The sequence below is a fragment of the Tachysurus fulvidraco genome, chromosome 9, assembly GCF_022655615.1.
Source record: "Tachysurus fulvidraco isolate hzauxx_2018 chromosome 9, HZAU_PFXX_2.0, whole genome shotgun sequence".
NCBI classification, from domain to species: domain Eukaryota; kingdom Metazoa; phylum Chordata; class Actinopteri; order Siluriformes; family Bagridae; genus Tachysurus; species Tachysurus fulvidraco.
In genome coordinates, this window is record NC_062526.1 from 4,913,294 (window position 1) to 4,938,632 (window position 25,339).

Below are 25,339 nucleotides of genomic sequence, written 5' to 3' on the forward strand. Positions count from 1 at the left end.
GCACTGTGATGAGTTTTTCTCAGTCTCTTGCAGAGAAAAAAGATCTACGTAGCCGACTTCCGAGAAAACGGCCTTTGTGGCCTTGTGTGAAAACGACTACAAACTCTTTATACTGTGGTTCTGTCTCAGTGGAAGATTAGTGTAAAGTACAGGAAGTTTTGCAGTGCTGTGAAGTGATAAAACGTTCTCTCTGACTTGCAGGAGGATAAAAGGTCTTGTAAAACCAACATAAATGCAGATATCAACCACAACGACTGAATCGACTGAAAGAGCTCTGTACGAATATAAACGTAGCCCGAAGCCTTCAAGTTCAATTGATTTTTTTTTTCTTTCCTTTAACCATGTCATCAAGCTAAGGCAGGTAAACAAAACAAAAAAAGACCTGAATGGCTTTAAAGTGATTCTGTACAACACGATTTACAGCAGTATTTCAGATGGTTTGTTATTGTCTCAATGACTCAGTAGGTTCACCCTTATGTATTGTGTCATGCAGGTGGAACTCATATACTGGTGCCATGTTGACCTTATTTTCAAGTCTATTCTGAAAGACAGCATTAAAAAGAAAAAAGAAAAAAAAAAGCCTGCACATCTTTGATGCCTAATAATGTTTGTTTTTTTCTTGTGTGGTGTATAATTACACTGTGCTTGGGAGGACACTTCTGTTAATCTGCAGCCTTGCATTAGAGAGTTATGTCATGCCACATAAGGGCCATGCCCACTTTTATGGAGAGCACTTAGCAAGGCTTCTCACACACTCATGACACTCTCTGCAACAGGTGAACTAACTCCCTTGTACAACACACACACACACACACACACACACACACACGCGCGTTCGCGCGCACACTGCAGCTATCATGGGGAATCAACAGCAATCATGTCGCATAATCGTCCCAGTTGCCATGTTATTATTGGCGACTGTTGGCATTTTTCTGCTCGCCATCAACATCGAGGACGTGAAGGAACCCCCACAGTACATGGTAAATCTTTACTCTTCACTAGCACTCACTCACTCAACACACTTTTCCTAGTGCAATCCACAATTGTATCATCCTAAATGCATGCATGCATGCAGGCATTAATGTAATATGCCTTTTTTTAATCGATGGAAGCTTAATATCAAGCCGAAATGATGCACATCTAGTCGTGGTTAAGTGATCAATTCGTTTATTATTTGTGCGCGTATAATGGCATATTTACGGTATATGAACAAATACGATAAAAACACAAAATATTTTCCGGGTTGGTTTTTTTTTCTTTCTTTTTTTCTTTCTTTCTTTCTTTCTTTCTTTCTTTCTTCCTTTATTTATTTATTATACTTCGAAATGTCACTTTAACTCCAAAATGAATGAATTAACTTTATTGTAATTTAGCTGTCCCATCTATTAAATCCGTATAAAGCTTAATAGACACCCAGACAAACTAATAGTAATAAATGTTAATACTAAAGATAGATTTTTTTATGTACTGTACAAAATTTCAGGAAAGGTAGTATTACATGCACGGATTTTTAATGCGTTTATGAAATAAAGAGCGAATAAAACTTCAATTCTGTTTATTTTACTGTTTAATCATAATACCGTAAGACCAGATATATACGCGCGTTTGAAGTGTACAGACACAATTACCTTGTTTCCTGCCTGGTCTCAGTTCAGCTTGTCAGACATTAATATACTATATTAACAGACTAGGTTTAAAATATCTAACATAACTGGACTAAACTGTAAAAATATTAATTACAGAGACACGACTTGGGATTTATTATGGACTGAGTCAATATTTTTTATGCTTGTCAGACAGGTTTTTTTATATTTGTTTTTGTTTACGTTTCTTTAACCCAGTTATTTAGTCCTTAGAAAGTAGTCCTTTGCTTAAAGGAAACTGATTTACATGCACGCTTAAGATATGTGAAACGTATTCAAATCAGTCCTAATGTATTCACATTCTCATCAGAGTGATGTGATGCCATCTCTACTGTATAGCTCAGTTACAGACTGAATCCCAAATATAATATCTAAAATAATTCTACACCCTATATATAGAGATTCATTGAGCATCAGAAAGAGTCTCGCCTTATATCACGACATCGGGTTAATAAATTGAAATTTGAATTGAACAGAAAAGCATGACAGGGTTGTTCAGTCATCTTACGTAGGCCGGCTCATAATGAGATGAATTAATGCTTCCTTAGAGGTTCAACTGTGACTCAGTGACTTTTCTATTTCCTTTATTATCAACATTATGATTCATCTCAGTATAAACCAGTGTGGAGGAATCTAATCAGGATGTGAATTAAGGGGTTGTGGGATTTCTGACGACAATTAATCCCCTGTTGACTTTTAATCACCTTGAACAAAATCCTGAGTAGGTTCTTGAAGATTTTTAAATGTTGTAATCATTAAAATTGTTTTTATTCATCATGCCAGAAAGACATTACACTTGCCTACAAACACCCCTACGATGGACCATACCATTTCTTTAATTTTTGATCCAGCTTCAAGCTTGATTCCTTCATTACGTATTCATTTGAGTGTGAAAGAACAACACGAGGCCAAAACTTAAAAATAGCTATCTATGTTAGACTTGTAATTAGTTTATCTCCCGGTAATTGTTTTAATTCATGTCAATTTACTTACTAAGTATATGGTATGATGAAAGCATATATCATATATCACAAATAAATCATTTGATATTAAGTATTGACTGCCAACGTTAGAATAAAAAAACATACGATTTGTGATACACTTGAACAAAGTGAGTGTTTAATTATTATTATAATTTTTTTGAAAAGCATCCATAGATACGTACTGCGTTTTCTTCCAGTTTAAGCTACGGCGCTTGTATGAATGCAGCTAAACCAATGTCAGCACCGTGTTGTGTTATTCCTGCGTTCAATCAGCTCTTCATTTGAAAAGGGAAAAAAAAAATACTTGATATTCTGCTTGACTGAGGAGAGGGAATGTGTCGCCTCTGGCTTTGGTGTGTGTAACATCACAGCTTCTGCAGCGCTGAGTGAATGAATGAACTTCAACGAAATAAGCTACAGCTACTTTAAGCTTTATAACTGCTGCAGTTATTACTTTTTAACACGCCGTCAATTTAAAGCAGCCCCGATAACAAGGTGAGTAAGAGGGAGTGGCGCAAGTTGTTTTTCGACACCGTGTAATCCACGGTGGCATATCTTGTAAATCCAGCAGCAGTTTGTTTTGATTTCCTTAACATTCCCAGGATCGTTTATCTGTAGCTATGGATATCGAAATGAATGTTTTCAGCCAAAACAAACACTGAAAAGTTTAACTAGTACAATTCTTATCCAACCCCAAACTGCACCCTATGCTACCCCTGAGAAATATGGTGGATTAGAGCTTATTTTGTCAAGGGTTGTGTAAATAAACTTAAAATTCAACTTCTGTTGTCACATACACAACCGTACACAGTACGGCATGTCGTGAACTGCTTTTACTGTTCATGTCATAAATATGTCTGTGAATAATCTTGTGTTCTTCACACCCAGTTTTCCAGGAATAGCCTCGGGATTCACTCACGACTTGGACCGTTACGATACCTGGTTTCTCAAGATGAACGAATTTTCTATATATTAACATATCAACATAAACAACTATAGGAACATCTGTGATATCTAACACAGTCTCATACTTATAAATACTTATGAGGACATTTTCTGGTCCTCTTAATAAAGGTTGTGTAAAATATAAAATGATGAATTTGTAGGCATTTCATTTTTTTTATTTTAATTTTTTTTGCTGTTTAATTCTAAAAAGAAATGGCACACACAGAAACGTCGATGCTTTAAAGGAGTTTTGATTGAGTGCTGAGGTTTGGGAATGAGAATAAAGGTCTTGTATTTGCTGTCTTTAGTTTTCTATGGTTAACGCACCTGAGCATGCGAACACATGAACTTGGTGAATAAAATGCAGAAGCATTGAATCCGTACGCAAACTCAACTGAAGGGTGGAGTGCAGGTCTGATTTGGGAACAGCGCCCAAGTTGCATGTGTTGTCTTGTACGCCTTAATACATCTTGCCACAACGGCTAGAGAGAAAAAAAATCCCTTGTGCTTCTTCCTTCCCTTCAGGCGAATGTGTTGTTTTATTTCCCGAAACAAATCCAAACAACGAACTAGTTCAGTTGTCCGTTAAATTCCTGTCTGAGTGTCTAAAAGTGTCCAGGTAAAAGTGTCGTATCACCACATACACGAACCCCTGCACTGTTTTCCCATGCAGCAAATAAGGCTAATAATAAGGCTTAATATTGTTTGACGGTTTCTTACTGAGACTTCGGATGTGTTTTGCAGTATGGAATCGTCCTGGATGCAGGATCCTCCCATACAGCCATGTTTGTCTACAAATGGCCTGCGGACAAACAGAACGACACCGGCATTGTCAGCCAGCACAGCGAGTGCCATGTAAAGGGTGAGTAAATGCATGTGCATGTACGGGCGTGCGTCCGTGTGTCAGAAACACAATAACTCTTATTCATCAAAGTTTGGATTGGAGGACAATTGATGATTTAGCTTCAGTTGTGAGTCAGCTCTCGTTGATGAGGATGAGGATGAGGAGATGGTGGTGATATAAATGGAAAGCATTCTGATGGTGCTTTTGTCTGATGTTGCTGGAAATAAAGACTTAAACGTTAAAGTTACGTGAATGCCTGGGAAGTCGTGGCCTAATGATTAGAGAGTTTGACTCTTAACCGTAAGGTTGTGGGTTCGAGTCTCGGGTCGGCAATACCACGACTGAAGTGCCCTTGAGCAAGGCACCGAAAACACACACACACACACACACTTTGGATGGGTTAAATGCAGAGAACGAATTCTGAGTATGGGTCACCGAACTTAGCCGTATGTCACGTCACTTCACTTCGCATATTTTTTTTTTCTTTAAAAATTATGTTTATGGTGAAAAATCAGGTAGAAGACTGAGCAAACATCATCTAATCTCACATCATCTAAAGTCAGTAAGTATGAAAGGACCATCTCATATATTCTTAGTATATACTGTATATTAGTTTACAGGCAATAGCATATGCTGGATTAGAAAAACTAACACAAAATGGTACAAAACAGTGGGGAAAATTTAATTTTCTAGATGTAGCTAATAAGGCTAGTGGTCTTATGCTCCTGATTCGGGTTTTCTCAGTTTCAGAACTGTAAAAGTTTGTAAATTTGTTTAAATTGGACCTTGCTATGAGAAATCACGCTTGAACTTTGATTATTATTGCTATTCATTTCATGGGAATTGAATCTAAATCTGTTCACACGACTTCAAAGCCATTGTATAAAATTTACAATGATCTACAGTAATTCAACTACGGCTTAGTGGTTGGTACGTTCGCCTCACACCTCCAGGGTTGGGGTTCGATTCCCACCTCCGCCTTGTGTGTGTGGAGTTTGCATGTTCTCCCCGTGCCTTGGGGGTTTCCTCCGGGTACTCCGGTTTCCTCCCCCTGGTCCAAAGACATGCATGGTAGGTTGATTGGCATCTCTGGAAAATTGTCCGTAGTGTGTGAGTGTGTGAATGAGTGTGTGAGTGTGTGAATGAGAGTGTGTGTGCCCTGCGATGGGTTGGCACTCCGTCCAGGGTGTATCCTGCCTCGATGCCCGATGACACCTGAGATAGGCACAGGCTCCTCGTGACCCGAGAAGTTCGGATAAGCGGTAGAAAATGAATGAATGAATGAATAAATGAATGAATAATTCAACTACAAAACCTTCAGATTGTCGTGGCAAATTTATTTTCCACAGTAAGACGTTTTGGGTGTAGAGATGCAAAAGTAAAGTTTCTGCAATGTTCTGAATTCATGTGAGGTAGTAATGAATAACTCCTAAAAACGATGTTGTTCAACAAAACCTGACTAAATCAAACGGTCCTAAACTAGAACTCATTAGATCCCTCACCGCTAATATGTGTAGATAGCTACTAGAAGTATATAGCACTGCTTATAGAAACACGATTGCTAAACGCTGGCTGGAATCCAAACAGATGTTCATTCAGAAGCTTCCTCACCCAATTCGTTTTCATGGGTCAGAAGGTCGAATTCTCCGAGCTTTCACTTCAAGTTCTCGCTCACATAATGTGTAAAGGTCATTATTTTCTGTCATGAATACCACCATTTATAGTTCTGGTTCCCCATCACCAAAGTTTACATAGATGTTACAACCATATAAAAAATGTAACCATACACTGTGTGTATTATGATTATTGTTGCTAAGGGATGGTCTGAGGAAGCATCTGGCATATCAAAACCACCCTTTCTTCCCCTTCTCTCTTCTTTGGAAAGTCAAGTTCTCACTTTGTTATGAAATTGAAATGAAGCAATAAGCTAATGTTCTGACTTGCGTTTAGGTGGAGGCATATCGAGCTATGCGGGTCAGAAAAACGGAGCTGCGCGTAGCCTGGAGACTTGCATGGAGCAGGCTTTGGAGGACATTCCCAAGACGAGGCATCAGGTCACGCATTTGTATCTTGGAGCCACAGCTGGCATGAGACTCCTGAAGTGAGTCACACATTCCAGAACCTTAATCAGAGCTTTTCCAGTGAAATAAATGTGGTCAGGTTATCAGTTCCGTGGCATCGCCTCACATTTCAGTAGTGAGGACTTTATGAGATTCTTCACTGATAAAATCGAAAGTATCAGGAATAAAATAGGTGACGCTCAACATATGAGAGCAACCAGTGACACAATCTCACCTAAGGCTTTACACAGCTTTACAAGTACAGGACAGGAAGAGTTAGATAAACTTATTACTACAGCTAAATCAACAACATGTTCACTAGACCCCATCCCAACTAAAAAGAACTGCCCTCCCAACTGAAAGAAGTGTTACATAAAGCTGGTGAGCCTCTTCTTAATATCATTAACTCCTCGTTATCTTTAGGTTACGTCCCGAAGTCTTTTAAGTTGGCAGTTATTAGGCCACTCATCAAAAAACCTAACTTGGACCCTAATGAACTATCAAATTACAGACCTATCTCACACCTTCCGTTTATGTCTAAAATACTTGAAAAGGTTGTGTCTGTTCAACTGAGCTCCTTCTTACAGGAGAGCAACATCCTTGAAGAGTTTCAGTCAGGTTTCAGGCCCCATCATAGCACAGAAACTGCACTTGTTAAAGTTACAAACGACTTGTTCTTAGCTTCGGACCAAGACTGTATGTCACTATTAGTTCTACTTGACCTTAGTGCTGCATTCGACACTATAGATCACAACATTCTTCTAGATCGCTTACAATATTACACAGGTATTCATGGTCAGGCTTTAAACTGGTTTAGATCCTATCTGTCTGACCGATACCATTTTGTAGAATTAAATGGTGAATCCTCCAGTTTACTACCAGTTAATTATGGGGTCCCTCAAGGATCAGTTCTAGGACCTGTGCTTTTCTCTATATACATGCTTCCATTAGGGAACATTCTTAGAAGACATGGGATTAGTTTCCATTGTTATGCTGATGACACACAGTTATATATCTCATCAAAACCAGATGAAATAGCCACAGTGTCCAAATTAACTCAGTGCCTTAGAGAGATAAAAGACTGGATGAGCTGCAACTTTCTATTGTTAAACTCCGATAAGACAGAAATACTACTCATAGGTCCAAAAACCAGTGCACAGAAACTCTCACAACTTAACTCCCATTTAGACGGATGTACTGTTAGAAGTAGCTCGACAGTGAAAGACCTCGGTGTTATATTAGACAGTAACTTGTCTTTTAAAAATCATATCGCCCATACTACCAAAACAGCCTTCTTCCACCTTAGAAACATTGCCAAGCTGAGAAACATCTTGTCTGTATCTGATGCTGAGAAGCTAGTTCATGCATTCATGACCTCTAGACTGGACTATTGTAATGCATTACTAGGTGGTTGTCCTGCATCTTTAATAAATAGGTTACAGTTAGTCCAAAATGCAGCTGCCAGAGTTCTCACTAGGACAAGAAAGTATGACCATATAACCCCAATTTTATCATCTCTACACTGGCTACATGTTAAGTATAGAATTGACTACAAACTGCTGCTACTTACGTACAAGGCTCTTAATGGTTTAGCTCCCATGTACCTAACTAGTCTTCTAACACGTTACAATCCTTCACGCTCTCTGAGATCACAAAACTCAGGACTTTTGGTAGTTCCCAGAATATCTAAGTCTACTAAAGGTGGTAGAGCGTTTTCTTATTTAGCTCCCAAACTTTGGAATAGTCTTCCTGATAGTGTTCGGGGTGCAGACACACTTTCCCAGTTTAAATGTAGATTAAAAACTCATCTCTTTAGTCAGGCGTACACATAATACATCCCATAATATCTTACACCAGTACATCAGACCAGCACATTTTTATGAACAGCAGATATGTTAATCCCTTTCCACTGCTTCTCTCTTTGTACCCATCCCGAGGCATCCAGACACTGTACCAGCTCCCAACGTCCTCTTTGGGACGAAGCCTTTTGACGTCCACTGAGCCGAGGCCGTCTCTAAGAATCCTGAGACATCTCCAGTTAGACTCTGTGATACTAAGGAGATCAGAAGTCCTTGAACCTTACACCAATACAACATTTATCTGACTGTATATTACAATCACACCCCCAGTGTCACCCATATGAGGATGGGTTCCCCCTTGAGTCCGGTTCCTCTCAAGGTTTCTTCCTTTACCAATTTAAGGGAGTTTTTCCTTGCCACTGCTGCCTGAGTCACCTCAGACTTGCTCATAGGGGAATAAATACATACACATTGTGAACTATATACATCTAATAATAATCTAGAATTTTTATTCTGTCAATTCTTATCTTTTATTATTCGTTATTTCCTTTATCATTAATTATGTTTACCTTCTGCTCTATGTTTATGTTCTGTAAAGCTGCTTTGAGACAATGTCTATCGTAAAAAGCGCTATACAAATAAACTTGAATTGAATTGAATTGAATTGAATTGAATTGAATTGAATCACGAGGTCCCGGTCGATGAATGATTGTGTCTGTGTTTGTACTCTACAGCCTTTCTAATCCCAAAGTGTCAGCTGAAATTCTGAAGGAAGTAGAAGAGAAGCTGAAGAGCTATCCATTCCGCTTCAAAGGGGCCAGCATACTGACAGGGCAAGAGGAGGGCGCGTATGGCTGGGTCACTGTCAACTACCTGTTAGAGAACTTTATAAAGGTCATCATCATCTTCTTCCTCATCCTCATCATGTTATCATGTCTAATTATTTGTTCAGCTTTATTTTCAAGTCATTTTTGAAATCCTAAGAAATCCACTTGAAAGTGCTTCTTTAAAAAAAAACAATTAAAATATTATATAAACAGATAATGAAAAGGTTTTAAAAATATATATAACTAATATAAAAATATATAAAATGATATAAACAAAAAGGGGGGCACGGTGGCTTAGTGGTTAGCACGTTCGCCTCACACCTCCAGGGTTGGGGGTTCGATTCCCGCCTCCGCCTGCATGGTAGGTTGATTGGCATCTCTAGAGAATTGTCCGTAATGTGTGAGTGTGTGAGTGAATGAGAGTGTGTGTGTGTGCCCTGTGATGGGATGGCACTCCGTCCAGGGTGTATCCTGCATCGATGCCCGATGACGCCTGAGATATTCACAGGCTCCCCGTGACCTGAAGTAGTTCGGATAAAGCGGTAGAAGATGAATCAATGAATATGAACAAAAAGAGATAATAAAAAGTTTTCAAGACTAGACTAAGAAAAAAGAAAAGATATTGAAAGAATAACTTTAGGTATTACACTCTATTTAAAAAAAATCTAATATAATTTTAATTACTTTCGATCAATTAAAATGATCAATAATAATAATAATAAGATCTATTACACAACAGCGCTATTCATATCCTGGTCTATATTTCCCCGGTCCTGTTAGAATAATAACACTGTTATTAATGTCGTGTCTGTTTTCTTTCTCTGATCCGAAGCTCCCTGTTCTTTTTGTCTCATCAGTACGGGTTTGTAGGCCACTGGCTGTCCCCTGGCAAAGAGACGGTGGGTGCACTAGATTTCGGTGGCGCCTCCACTCAGATTACCTTCGTAACCAAGGACAAGGTGGAGGACAAAAACAACCTGATGACGTTGCAGCTGTACGGCAAAAACTACAGCATCTACACTCAAAGCTTCCTGTGCTACGGCCGGGACCAGATGCTACGCCGCCTGCTGGCTCACCTGGTTCAGGTAAACACTGGTTCTGTCACAGAGCTCGATAAATTAGAATGAAACAGAAGAACAGCAGAAGGTCATGTATATCTGAGCTCAGTTTAAATGTCCTTAATGCTAAGGGCTTCAGGACACATGATGAGTTTCTAACAAGCTTAGACAAATAGTTCTATTGTAGTCTGCTTATAATGTTAAGGCTTATATATAAAACGTAAAGACTGTAAATGATCAGTAACTATAGACCACCTCAAGGATTATTCACTGAGGATATAAATATAACTAAATTGCATTACAGAAGAACTGGTGGACAGAGGGGTTAAATAATATACGTCGTCTGGACACTAGCGTTTAGAACTATTGTCGTTTAGAGGTCATGACAATAAAGGTCATTTACCATCAGAATTTTTTTGCACATTTATAACATTTATTGCCTGAATCTTCCCTCATATTGCATAATAAAATTGTGTAACAGTTCACAAAAATTATTTTTAGTAAATAGTCAAATGTTTCTGACAATGTCTGCTGACAAACAGGCTCTTGCTTGCATGAGACTCGAACCTGTTCACAGGGTATATGTTCACAGCCATAAAAAGTCTCAGAGCCCGATCTGCACAGTATATACTGTACGCTTAAGGATAAATGGGAAGTCGTGGCCTAATGGTTAGAGAGTCTGACTCCTAACCTTAAGGTCGTCGGTTCGAGTCTCGGGCCAGCCACGACTGCTTCCAACTTCTTCTCGGGCGCCGCAGCATAAATGGCTGCCCGTTGCTCCGGGTGTGTGTTCACGATGTGTGTGTGTTCACTGCTGTGTGTGTGTGCACTTTGGATGGGTTAAATGCAGAGATGGGTCACCTCAGAATATACTTAGCCGTATGTCACGTTACTTCAAATAAAGCCCTCAGAGTCTCTAGTTTGTTGAATGGATCTGAGAAGAGAAATTACCTTACAGCTAAATTTAAAGATAAACTCAGTAGATGTATCTGTCATAAACCTATCTACCTTCTGGTAAGTGTGTCAAATGTGTTGCATGCCAAAAAACAGAGCAAGTATGTAACCAGGCACTGTGTCAAACAGATGCGCGCACACACACACACACACACACATTTAACCAAAGTTTTAACTGAAATTCAAGTCTGGTTTGTTTCATGTATCTGAGAAGGAAAATTACCTTACAGCTAAATGTTAAAGATAAACTCAGTAGATGTATCTGTCATAAATCGATCTATTTATGCCATTAGTTGAAATTTCCCGGAGTTAAATTGTTTCCACTGCAGGGGGAATTAAATATCATGCTCTTGTATCATCCATGAGGACGAAGGATTGTCGTGCGACGCTTGCATTGTGGTCTGGAACTGGGTCATGTTGTGGGTTTTTGTCATGTCTTGTTTGTCTTCCAGACCTTGTAACGTTTATTATTGCCCCCCCTCATCATAATCATATAAATTACATTACATTTGATATGCGCAAAGAAACAATGCAATCTACAAGGAAACTCTGTCGAGTTGATCAATGGGGATATAATAATCTGTAGAGAAATACGTTTATAGAGAAAACTATTGATTTTATATATGTATGTATGTGTGTACATATTTTTTTTATTCATTTATATATATATATTTTATTCATTTATATATATATATATATATATAATATATATATATATTTTTTTTTTTTTGCATGAGCATCAAGTCATGCAGTTAAATAATGAAAGAAAAACCCTGACATGGGGCTTTTGTTAAGAGAACTGGCCAATAACAGCGAACCACAGTAACCACACATACACTCCAAACTGAGACACACCTTCTGGTAAATGTTAAATGTGTCAAATGTGTTGCATGCCAATAAGTTTGTACATAACCAGGCACTGTGTCAAACAGATGCACACACACACACACACACACACACATGTATGCACGTTAATTGAAATCCTAGTCCCAGCATTTTGGCTTAGTAATGAATATAAAGGAAGCGTCACAGCCACGATTGAGGGTTGCTGCTCTAGAACAATGAGAAGGACTTTAAACACCAAAAATTATGACATTTTTGCACTAATAAGTAAATACACTTACCGTCCACTTTATTAGGAACAGCCGTACATCTTTATATTTGTTAGTTATCCAATTAGGCACCATTAAAAAAAAAATCACACAGCTATAAATTATTATTATTATTAACTTTCTTTGAGCTTGTTCCAGTTTTTGGTTGACAGAAGTGGAAGGTGCATGATGTGGTCTCCTGCTCTTGTAACTCATCAGGCTTATGGTTTGACATGTTGCGTGCTTTGAGGTGTTTTTCTGCTCATTACAGTAAAAAGAGGATACTGAAGTGACCATAGACTTTTTTTTTTTTTTTGCATTGTTCTGTGTAAACTCAAGACACTGCCATGTGTGAAAATCCCAGGAGTTCATCGGTTACTGAAATACTCTGACGACTGACTCTCTCTCTCTCTCTCTCTCTCTCTTTCTTTCTTTCTTTCTTTCTTTCTTTCTATTTCTCTCAGTCTCAGGGCGCTAATGAACTCATAACCCACCCTTGTTTACCAGCGGATTATAACATGTCCAAGACACTCGCCACGTTTGATTCTCCATGCACAGCATCCAGCAAACCCTCTCCATTTGACAGCGCCAAGCAGCTTAATATTGTAGGCTCCGGGAACTACAAGCACTGCCTGGGGAACATGTCCCAGATCTTCTCTTTCCAGAACTGCTCCTTCTCCAAGTGCTCCTTCGATGGTGTTTTCCAGCCCAGTGTTTCTGGCAAGTTCATGGTAGGTCGTCTTTTTATATTGTTTCAGGGGTTGATGTTTTAATAAAGTGTGTAATCAGGACCCTGATGGTGTATTATGTGTGTCGAATAAATCTAACCTGGAGCAGCGGATGCTTTAGGTCTCATCACGAACAAACGTGTTAGGTCTGGTAACAGACAGTAAACAATGTCATCTGTAGAGAATTACAATAAAACTTCAGATTATCGTTTCATTACCTGAACAAATGGCAGCGTGTACAGCTGCAGGTTGGGTTATTATGGTATTTAACACTTGACCACAATGACACACTGCAACATTCACACCTCTGAGTTTTTTTCCCATACATGTTTCCCCTGACATCATATGCTGTAGTTTGTGGGTTGGGTTTTGCGGACAATGCGGGTTGGGTTTTGCAGACTTTCCTTGTATGTACGTTCGTTATAAAATTATCTACCGACTTTACGGTATTCATCAGCGATCAGAAAGGATATTATTTCATTTTAGATTGACATTATTTACTGTTCAGTGTCAACCAAATGAGGACGAGGTTCACTTCTGATTCTGGTTCCTCTCAAGGTTTCTTCCTCATATCATCTCAGGGAGTTTTTACCTCACCACCGTCACCTCTGGCTTGATCATTAGGGATTAATATTAGAGATAAATAATTACTTAATTGTAAAAAAATGTTTTATTCTGTTTCTATACTACTGTAAAGCTGCTTGTTAAAGGTGCAATACGGATAAATTGAATTTAATCGACGTAATAAAACAAACAAAAAGCTATTTATTCCTTTAATGCTTGTTTTTCTTAGGTCTTCTGTTCTTGTGCTTTGTTTGAAATTTTTGTGAATCCTTTTTTGTCGTTTGTTTCTTTACTTACTCTTATTAGGATGATGTTTCTGGACACTACAATATATTTAGCTCTATAACCAGTTTATAGTAGAGCTTCATTATTGGAGCTGAGCCAATTTGTCGGTTAAGTGAATCCTGCCTGAGAGCCTGATCCATTTAAACTTAACTAAAAAATAAACTTGTGTACACGGTTACATTACAAAGCGCATTTATATAAATGAACAGCATATACATCTATAAAAAAAAACCATCCTTGACATCAGTTGCTGTAATGTTTAAGCCAATAATAAAATATTGCATGGTATTTTTGTATTGCAGATAATATCTTGGTGGTATGTTGTCATATTTTCAGCCACATATTTTCTTTATCTCTCCCCTCCTTCTCTGTTGTAGGCATTTTCTGCATTCTACTACACTTACATTTTCCTGGAGAAGGCCACAGGCATCACCGTCAATTCACCCGAGCTCCTAGAAGAGGCCGCAATCACCGTCTGCAACATGAGCTTCCAGGAGGTTCGAGGCTGCTGTGCTAATTCTGTCCCCTGCTATTCTGAGCCATCCATCTACATATTTCACATTCACCTTGCTCAGACTTGTGAAGTTTAATCTAAGCTAAATATAGTATATACAGTAAGCTACAGTATGTGTACATTTAGTCTAGAAGTACGTTAATGATAAATACTGAAATGCTTGTAAATATTGTAATATAGTACGACGTAAAAATATTTGCATGTCTACCCAGCTAGAATAAAAGACATGCAAATGTCATGCGAGTATGCAAATGTTTTTCATTTGTTTGAATGTAGGTCACGTTTTTTATTTTAGATACTGTGTTTTTGGTATATATCATAAATATGTCACTTCTTGATAGCATAGACGGCAGCGGTGACACGTTATGAAGGACATGATTTCGTTTATCATCATGTATATAGTAGATACAGAAGAAACAAACAAAAAAATTTCAAATACTTCATTAATTGTACGCAAAAAAAACAGCTAATCCATTCACAATATGACTTACTATAGATTCAAAAAACATTTGCATTTCCTTTTGGGCAGTCATGGCCTAATGGTTAGAGAGTTTGTCTCCTAACCCGAAGGTTGTGGGTTCGAGTCTCGGGCCGGCCACGACTGAGGTGCTCTTGAGCAAGGCACCGAATCCCCAACATTCACACACACACACACACACACACCCCCGACTGCTCCCCTAGCGCCGCAGCATAAATGGCTGCCCAACCGATCGAGGTGTGTGTGTGCACTTTGGATGGGTTAAATGCAGAGAACGAATTCTGAGTATGGGTCACCGTACTTAGCTGTACGTCACGTCACTTTTTTATCTGGTAGACATAAAAATAACGTCAAATGTTCTTTGTCCATTTTTTGGGAAGCATTTTGTTCTAAAATATACATTATACAATAAAATGGGATCTCAGGAAGCTTGTATTTCATTCTTCTGTTTAATCATTTATTGATTTGTTTATATTTTACAGCATGTAAAACTCTCTATTTATATGCTATACTATCTTTCCCTATTAAAGATGCTGCAGAAAGTTCCAGAACAGAAAAGCCGACTGCAAGACTACTGCACAGTCGCAGTCTTCATGAAGGTGCTTCTTCTGAATGGCTACGGGTTTGATCAAAACTCCTTTCCCCACATCTCCTTCCAGAAGAAAGTAAGCTCTGAGCACACGTGTGTAAAGCTGAGTCATGAAACTACACATCTGTTGTGGACTGGATTATCATATCTCGCTGTGTGTCTTGTTTCTAGGCAGGAGACACCTCGATCGGTTGGGCTCTTGGTTACATCCTGAACCTCAGCAGCCTCGTGCCGGCTGAGAGCGTGTCGTTGAGAAAGGCTCTTTGTCCAGGAGCCTGGAACATGCTTGTCTTCCTCTTCACAGTCCTGCTCATCCTAGCAGTCATATTTCTACTCATGGCCATGTGCTGGAAGAAGAAAGGAAATGACAGTGCACTATAATTGTCTGTTAACAATGTTTATGTTTTCATGCACTGAAAAACTAAAGGGCTATTTGTGAATTCACGATTGCAGTAGATCAGATGAGATGAGCAAAGAAATTTACTTACTGTGGTATGACAATTTAGCAGAAATATTCGGTTTCAGCTATATTTATATTTCAGAATATTTTTTTTGTTGTTGTTGTTCTTGTTGTAATAAATACATCCAGGGTTATTTTCAGTAACATTCTATGTAGGTTATGTAGCACCGTTTGAAAAAGATTTGTTTAAAAAAATTGATTTAAATGAGATGTTATGACGCTTGAGTATTTTTATATTGTATCCAGACTTGTTTTATAAACTGAGGTTTTGAATTTTTTCAAAAGAATTAGTATTTCAATTCAATTTTGAATTTGTTCAATGCATTAATAAAGTTTTTCATTTGAATTCCTTCGCTCTGTATATGAATAAAAAAAACTGTTTTCTATGTGTGTGTGTTTTTCTGTGTGTGTGTGTGTGTGTGTGTGTGTGTGTGTGTGTGTGTGTGTGTGTGTGTGTGTGTATGTATGTGTATGTGTGTGCATGTGTGTATATACGTATGTGTGTGTGTGTGTATATGTGTGTGTGTGTACTGTATATTTATGTATGTGTGTATATGTGTGTGTGTGTGTGTGTGTGTGAGAGAGAGAGAGAGAGAGAGAGAGAGATTCTCGTTCAGTTTAGTTATGTGATTTACAAAAGTCTTAAAAAAAACAAAAGAATGTTTATAATTGAATGTATAGTGTGCGATATTACATAGGAACCTTTCTCAGGCGGAACCATTGATCTTGTGAGGTTCGCTACCCGGTCGATTTTATCGTGCGCTCAGGAAGTGTGTAAATGCAGAGAGCTCAAAATACACACTTAGCGACCATTTTATTACAGTTTTCAGTAGGTATCAGTGTGTAGTTTAGGATTTACTGCAGAATAATAAAGTTACACTCTTAAACCAAGATGTTTTCCGGGTTGTCTGAGCTCGGGATTTCCAATGGTGAAGATCTGAAGGAAACTTTGACGAATTGTACAGAGCCTCTGAAAGCTATTGACCAGTTTCAGGTAACTGTTATTATAGCATGTGATCCATTTGGGCTAAAATAATACGATTAAATTAATAATATATTTTTAAGATATATAATATGCTATATAATATATATACTAATATATAATATACACAAGCTTAATATATATTAAGCTTGTGTCTGAATGTACAGTTTATATTACAGTAAAAATGCTAATATATATATATATATACTAGTGCTAGTGTATTAAACTCTAAGCCCTTTTTTCCTTTTGCTTTATTTCTTTTAATTTATTTATTTATTTATTTGCTCCTTTATTTATCATTTATAAACATTCTCGCTGTGTACCCGGGGGGCGGAGCTTAAAGATAAAGTATAAACAATATTGAATAATATTAACATTTTATCTAGTAAAAACTATTTTTTTTTTACTTAGAACTACTTTTTAGAAGCATCATAAATATATACATATTACAATAAAGTTCCCTAATTCCAATGTTTTTCATCTCTTTAGCTGTCTAGTTGTTTCAGACGAGGTTCAGGGTTGCCAGATTTGCAGAAAACGGGTCCAAGAACCCAAACCACATCCCCTCAAATCAGATCCACAGGTTTATACTGTGAATTCTAATGGTTGCAAAAAAATGTCATGATCATGTGGTCAGAGAAGGTGGAACGTGATTTGCTCATCGCAGCAGATGTAGTGAGATTGTGACTAAAGTTTGTATCTGAATTTCAGCAAGAGAACATTTCTGTGACACTTGGATAAAAGACACTAATAGGAAGACGTCAAAAGTATTATGTGAAACTCACAGGAAGGCTATAAATATGTCAATGGTTAACAATATATGTTTCTGGACAAAACAAAATCTTTATTATCTCTGATAAATGTTATAAATGACATGTTTCTGTTGATGACTCCTATGACACTCAAGTTGCTTAATGACATGCACAGTAGATTAATCGAATTCCACAGGAAATCCCTAGCCCATGTGGCCTCAATGCACTGGCCTCACATTTTTTAATATCAACGCCACGTCGTTTCATTCAGGAGCATAAAACTCATTATGTAAGGTTCTACTTCACTACAGCAGCAGATATTGTTATGTTTAGATGGAGAACGGCATATTGTTGCCGACGCTGCAGTCTGCGCTTCCTTTCCTCGATCTTCACGGCACACCTCGGCTGGAGTTTCACCAGTCGGTGTTTGACGAGCTCCGGGACAAGCTGATGGAGCGAGTTGCAGTCATTGCAGAAGGCAAAGACGAAGACAGGTAAGAGAAAGACACCCCAGTCTGCTACACTGGTTTATTCTGTGGTTGTTCTTTACAGTATATTTAATCCAATCCAACAAAGATACCACAAGTTGGAGGAACTTCTGGAGAAGAGCTTTCCGCTGGTCAAGATGCCGTCTATTCAGCCGGTGGTCATGCAGGTTATGAAACACTTACCAAAGGTGAGAGATGATCCAGCTCACTGGTGTTAATGATGTTAATGATCATGCTGCTTTCATGTCATTTCCATTGTGGTGTTTTTGTCAAGGTTCCCGAGAAGAAGCTGAAGCAGGTGATGGCTGATAAGGAGCTGTATAAAGTCTGCGCAGTGGAAGTTAAGAGGCAGATCTGGCAGGATAACCAGGCTTTGTTTGGTGATGAAGTCTCTCCTTTGCTCAAGCAGTACATCGTGGAAAAAGAGGCAGCTCTGTTCAGCAGCGATCTCTCCATCCTGCATAACTTCTTCAGTCCTTCTCCCAAAATGCGACGTCAGGGAGAGGTGAGTGCTTCCGCGCTCGTTAACCGCAGCACGTTTTTAATCCCTTAATAAGAAATAGACACCGCATAATCACGGAACGTGTCCCGTGCATATAACAGGTTGTGCAGAAGCTCACACAGATGATCGGGAAGAACGTTAAACTGTACGACATGGTGCTGCAGTTCCTAAGGACGCTTTTCCTGCGCACTCGAAACGTGCACTACTGCACCCTGCGTGCCGAGCTGCTCATGTCCCTGCACGATCTGGACGTCAGCGAGATCTGTTCCGTCGATCCCTGCCACAAGGTGAGGAACCGATGTTCTCTTCGGTGTAGCAAATTCTCCTGGAATTTAACAGCTGGTAAATACAACATTAGCCAGTGTTCCTCTTGTATAATAGACACAATTTTCTACCAAGTAATAATACAACCAATGAGCACAAAACTGAAGTTGAAGGAACTACGTAATCCATGAGGCTTTGTCCTTGGCTAGATGCCAAGAAATATTTAATTAAGGGCATTTTTAATTTTTAATGTTAATTGCATAAATTTTGTATTTGTTTGTTTATCTGGTGCCTTCCCTTGCTGCAAAACAAATTGTAAGTTATATTTGTGTGTGTGACAACCTAAAAAGCTGCACTAAAGCGCCATCATCAGGTCGAACTTGCTCATGACGTTTTCTTGAATAATTTGAGAAAATACAATCCACCGATCATGATTTGTCTCTTAGATTTGTGGTTTGATCTGCATGTCCATTTTAGTCCAAAACAAAAAAAAAATACTATTAATTAATACTAAAAAAAATATTGTTTATCCTCCTACATTTAATACATTTAGACTGACACTAAATGCAATTTATATACAGTAGTAGGTGTTAAACACAAACCAAGGATGTAACAGAATACATGTGAAATAAATCTATCGGGTTTATTCCAGTTCACCTGGTGCCTGGACGCCTGCATCAGGGAAAAGTTTGTCGATGCCAAGCGAGCTCGAGAGCTGCAGGGTTTCTTGGACAGTATGAAGAAAGGCCAGGAGCAAGTCCTCGGGTATGAAAGATAAACAAGGGGCAGAGCAGCTCGCTGTTTTACGACATTTACGGCATCGTTCTTATTGGCTGTGTGACTGTCTCTCACAGGGACCTCTCTATGATCCTGTGTGACCCGTTTGCCAGTAACACACTCGTCTTGAGCACAGTGAGGAACCTGCAGGAGCTGCTCAGCCAGGACGCTTTGCCCAGAGTAAGAGCTCCTGATCAGGGAATAAGATGCATTATGCTGCAGGGTTTTTACTGTATGCTTATAATACTTTTAAGAAGGAGTTTCACACTTGCGTGAAATAGTTCCCCTTGGTCATTTTAAACCTGAGTTATACAGTTTGTCGTTTCACACTGCTCATACTTTATACTGGGTTAACAGTTAATGCTGGGGATTCAGAAACTGACATTTTACACTGTGCTGTAGGTTTCTAAACCCTGGCTTATAGATTGGTAAATACACTGCACAGGTTGTTTAAAGAACAGCTTGACCTTTGAATGCTGTGACCTTCTGCAGGGTTAAAAGCAGGGTGGGGCTCATTTTTATTTATTATTTCACTTGACTGGAAATTTATGGATTGGAGAAAAGAGTATAGGAGATCGTCAATCAGGAGATAAGTTTCTTATCAGAGTAGATGATCAGTGTTTGTGTATGAACAGGACAGTCCAGACATGCTGCTGCTCCTCAGGATGCTGTGTCTCGGTCAGGGAGCCTGGGACATGATTGACAGCCAGGTTTTCAAAGAGCCACGGCTGGTAAGATCGTTAGCTGCTATTCATGTAACATTATTACATGTTTATTAATTTTAGACCCTGGAGCTGGTGACGATTTAGGTGATGAGTTTTTTTATATTCTTTTTTTTTAGTAAATATTAATGTTTTTATTATTTTTATTTTATTTATTTATTTATTTTTGCGTTTCTACTGACTTATAAATGTATTTTTTTTTTAGCACGTTTTTAATGATCAAGTCGCTGGTTTCCGGCCAGCTTTGTAGTAAAAAAAGAAGTGTTAACGGCTCCAGGTTAAGAACCAGCGCTGTCACTTGGAGAAAAAGAGCTAAATGAGTTTTTGTGATGAGCGTTATTTATTTGAGAAACTTTTACAAGTAAGCGATATTGTTCGGTGCTGTCGTTAGGAACTTGAGGTTGTTACACGTTTCCTGCCGGCCATGATGTCGATAGTGGTGGACGACTACACGTTCACTGTAGAACAGAAACTCCCCAGTGAAGAGAAGAGCTCTCTCACCTACCCTAATACCCTACCTGACACTTTTACCAGGTATTTACACACACTCTTATTAAGCAGTTTTATATTTATATATATATATATATATATATATATATATATATATATATATATATATATATATATATATATATATATATATATATATATTCTGATGGTGTTACCCAGTTTACATGTCCAGTACAAACTGGTTTAATTATGTGGTGTATTTGGAATGTTATTTGCTCTTTAGATATCTGCAGGAAAACAGAGTTGCGTGTGAGATGGGTCTGTATTATGTACTCCATATTGCTAAGCAGAGGAATAAGAATGCTCTGCAGAGGTTACTTCCTTCTTTGGGTACGTAAACCACTGGCCCACATGCTGGGTCTATATTAAATGATTGTATTAGAGAAGAACAATATTAGCTCACCCTGATCATTAATACTGTAATAGAAATGTCCCCAGGACATGTATTGACTGTATTTTTCATGAGCTTTTTCTAGGTAATATATTTACAACTCCTTCATTTAGTCTGACTGACTCAGGCCACACCTCCTTCGCTGTGACTGACACTCTGAGGCCACACCTCCTTTACTTAGACTGACAAACCCTAATACCGTAAAACCTTAATAGTAGGGGGGGCAATAAATATTAAATTTCTCATGAGCAATTTTTGAAGGGGGGGACACATAATAGTGTAATTGTACTTATAAAGATTATTATTGTAGCATGGAGACGCGTCATTATGGTTATTTTCAAAGTTTTTCTTCAAAGAAAGGAAAACTATCTTAAAAATAACCACAACAATAAAAACTAGGAATTAAAAAAGGGTTAAAGGTTACAGTGCACTGTGCAACAAGCTATTGTAAACAAGCTATTGTAAACAAGCTAACGTTAACTAGATAAGTAAGATTTTAATCACTAATATAGCAGATTCGTGGAAAATGACGTCGGTAATCAGCATTTTTGCCGTAAATATTTATGAATGAATCTGCATCAACTACATTAAAGAGAATCACTTTATTTAAAGTGAATAAAATAATAAGATAATAATAATAAGATCTATATTTATAGAATATAATTATAATAATAAAATAATAAGCCGCAGCCACACACCTGACTCGTGTGTGCAGAGTAGGTGAGATGAACTGGGAAAGCAGGCAGTGGGTCAAACCATTGTGAGGAAGTGGAGGGGGGACTCAACTAAATGCAGTTTTTGTGGGGGGGGTTTCTACTTACACAATTATTTAGGTATACATACATATATTTTTCACAATAGAGAGTGAGATTTTTTTATTTTTGGGGAGGGGACAATCCTCGGATTGGGCGGGATTTACGCCCAAGGCCACACCTCCTTCGCTGGCACTGACACCCTGAGGCCACACCTCCTTCACTGTGATGGACACCCTGAGGCCACACCTCCGTCACTGTGACGGACACCCTCAGGCCACACCTCCTTCGCTAGCACGGACACCCTCAGGCCACACCTCCTTCACTGTGATGGACACCCTGAGGCCACACCTCCGTCACTGTGATGGACACCCTCAGGCCACACCTCCTTCACTGTGACGGACACCCTGAGGCCACACCTCCTTCACTGGGACTGACACCCTGAGGCCACACCTCCTTCACTGTGACTGACACTCTGATTCCACACCTCCTTCACTGTGACTGACACCCTGAGGCCACACCTCCTTCACTGTGACTGACACCCTGAGGCCACACCTCCTTCACTGTGACTGACAGACTCAGAAAAGGAGAATAGGGAAGAAAAGAAATGAATATGATCTGATTTCTGAGTCGGTGCAAAATAGAAACTCTTTACAGAAAAAAGAGACATTATTGAACATGCGTGTGTATGTCTGTGTGTGTCCCTGCAGTGGAGACGTACAACGACATGGCATTCGGAGACATATTCCTTCACCTCCTTACAGGCCATCTGACCCTTATCTCTGATGAGTTTGGCACTGAGGAGTTCTGCACCTCCGTTTTCGACAGTTTCCTCCTCACGTCATCATCCAGGTCAGTGTTTTAGTGAAGGAGTCGAGGCTTTGCTCCCCTACCTGACTTCCTTTACTCATTTATAGCCATTGACTTGGCGACTCATTTCCTGTTTCACAGACTGAAATCTATCACATTCATCCGCAGCAGACGTTTGTCACTATATATATATATATGTGTGTGTGTGTGTGTGTGTGTGTGTGTGTGTATATAAACTCATACAATTTTTTCAATGATTCCAAGGTTCATATCACAAAAATATTTTTTTTTTTTTTTTTTTTTTTTTTTTTTAACTTATCAGCAAGGAGAATGTGCACCGACACGCACTGCGCTTGTTGAACCATCTTCACCAGAAAGTGCACTCCTCTTTCCTGGAAGCACTGATGAAAACACTTGAACCACCCAAACAGGTAGAGCCTTCAAACCACACCAACCTGCCGAATGGGAATTGACTTATCTTCATACTATAAACAAATGAATTATTTTCTTACTGTGAGTCTGATTTCAAACGAGTCAGGACTCCGTCGGCTTTCGGCGCCAGACCGGCGTTTTTCCCTCTGTTGAATAAACTTACACAGAACTTTAGTGGATTAAGAAAAAAAAAATATCACAAATAATTCTCATGAACTACAAACCCTTAAAACTCTGAGTGTCTACTTTCATATGAGCTTCATATTATTTTTATTGGTTAATTTAAATTTTTTGGTTAATTTTAAAGTTAATTCCTAAAACCACTATATGACACCATCTCCTCTTATTTATGCTTTTAAATGTGGAAGTAGGATAAGTTTGTGTTCCTGTCTGGGAGTTATGGATCAATATCGGACCGTATATAGAAAAAAAAATAAGCTTGGTGTTGGGAGGGGGGGTCATCCCACTAAGAGCGTCTTATTTCAGTGGGCTTTCACTCGGACAGTTTATGCTATGTTTTTTATTAAAAATTGTTAATGTGAATCCGGTCATGTGGACCAGGAAGCCTTCCAAAGTGTGTCGAGCTTGTGTGGGTTCAGGTGCACTGGGACTGTGAACGTGAACGCAACTCGTACTCAGGTTCGTACTTTCTTTGGAATTGTCGTCATCGTTAATTTACAAGACATGAGCATGAGAGGCAGGGGAACACTGTGGGTCAAAGAAGAGGTGAGATGCCTGACCACATACAGTAGATGATTCATTCATTCATTCATTTTCTACCGCTTATCCGAACGTCTCCCCGGTCACTGGGAGCCTGTGCCTATCTCAGGCGTCATCGGGCATCAAGGCAGGATACACCCTGGACGGAGTGCCAACACATCACAGGGCACACACACACACTCATTCACTCACACACTAACACACTACGGACAATTTTTCCAGAGATGCCAATCAACCTACCATGCATGTCTTTGGACCGGGGGAGGAAACCAGAGTACCCGGAGGAAACCCCCGAGGCACGGGGAGAACATGCAAACTCCACACACACAAGGCGGAGGCGGGAATCGAAACCCCAACCCTGGAGGTGTGAGGCAAACATGCTAACCACTAAGCCTCCGTGCCCCCTACAGTAGATGGTGATAATAATTTTAAAAAGTGTGTAAGATGAACATTATTGTATTGGGTTCGATGGAATCAAGTGAAACTGGAACCGGACCAGCGGAATTGTGGGGGCAGCCGGAACAATCACACTCAGATTCAGACGCCATAACTCCACCAACACGCGACATCTTATTGTCCAGGGCTGGTGTAGGTGTAGGCAGTTCACAGACAAGCCCTTTCACAGCTGAGACAAGGCTCTCTATAAACTCTCTGTTATTCAGATTTATCTACCGTCAAGATGGTTTAGACTTAGCAGGGGCATGGAAAGTATCTCGAACACTGTGATCAACATAAGGAATCGTATCATGACTCTCCAGACGTTTCATGGGGACGTCTTATACGGGATTCTCTTATTCACATGCATACCATGGACTTGGATGTCTGGGTGGTGTGTTTAATACAATAACACCATTCAAATAAGGCTTTTTACTGTACATCATCATAGTAATTCTTTTTTCCCCCATATTTCGGTCCACAGAGCAGTGAGCCGGTAAAAGAGCTTTACACACAGCTGGTGGAAAAGATCGAGGCATCTAAACGGAGTCCACCAGAACCAGAAGAAGCGCCCACCATGGACCTGGGCCTGCACCCGGTCACCGTCCCCACCACACCCACCACTCCTCTCTGATAGACACCGCAGAGGCTCTGAGACGGACGGATGTCTTTCTCTAGTGTATTTTGATCGTTTCTGGTTTTCTTATCCAGAGGTCATTTTATAAACATCATCTCTTTTGGCTCAATTAAGTGCTTGTTTTGTTGTGAGTGAGTATTTTAAAGACCGATCGCGTTTCAATGTATCAGTTAATACTGATAGTATATGTACAGCTCCGTCGTGACTGATTCTGTGGCTTACGGATTGTTTGTAGCCCAGCTGTAAATAAACTTATTTAGAAAATCATCTGTTTCTTTCGAGTCTTCAAGTTGCGGATTTTGTTTTCGTCTTCATTTATGTTCGAATTTAATCTGAACTTTTA

At 39.1% G+C, this 25,339-nt stretch overlaps 2 protein-coding genes across 2 annotated transcripts; both read left to right on the forward strand.

Annotated features, from left to right (window-relative positions):
- The first annotated feature begins 708 nt into the window (after positions 1–708).
- LOC113653344 (ectonucleoside triphosphate diphosphohydrolase 2) lies at positions 709–16,208 on the forward strand. The gene is made up of 9 exons (XM_027162897.2): positions 709–980; positions 4,316–4,433; positions 6,366–6,516; positions 9,009–9,168; positions 9,959–10,186; positions 12,669–12,935; positions 14,159–14,278; positions 15,304–15,438; positions 15,534–16,208. The coding sequence occupies exons 1-9, from the start codon at positions 858–860 to the stop codon at positions 15,741–15,743; spliced, it is 1,512 nt and encodes a 503-aa protein (XP_027018698.2). The 5' UTR covers positions 709–857; the 3' UTR covers positions 15,744–16,208.
- A 356-nt stretch (positions 16,209–16,564) lies between these two features.
- On the forward strand, positions 16,565–25,263 carry nelfb (negative elongation factor complex member B). The gene is made up of 13 exons (XM_027162896.2): positions 16,565–16,816; positions 17,890–18,050; positions 18,133–18,232; positions 18,319–18,549; positions 18,648–18,833; positions 19,463–19,575; positions 19,665–19,767; positions 20,223–20,318; positions 20,701–20,843; positions 21,043–21,149; positions 22,673–22,814; positions 23,095–23,203; positions 24,844–25,263. The coding sequence occupies exons 1-13, from the start codon at positions 16,715–16,717 to the stop codon at positions 24,991–24,993; spliced, it is 1,743 nt and encodes a 580-aa protein (XP_027018697.1). The 5' UTR covers positions 16,565–16,714; the 3' UTR covers positions 24,994–25,263.
- The last annotated feature ends 76 nt before the right edge of the window (positions 25,264–25,339 follow it).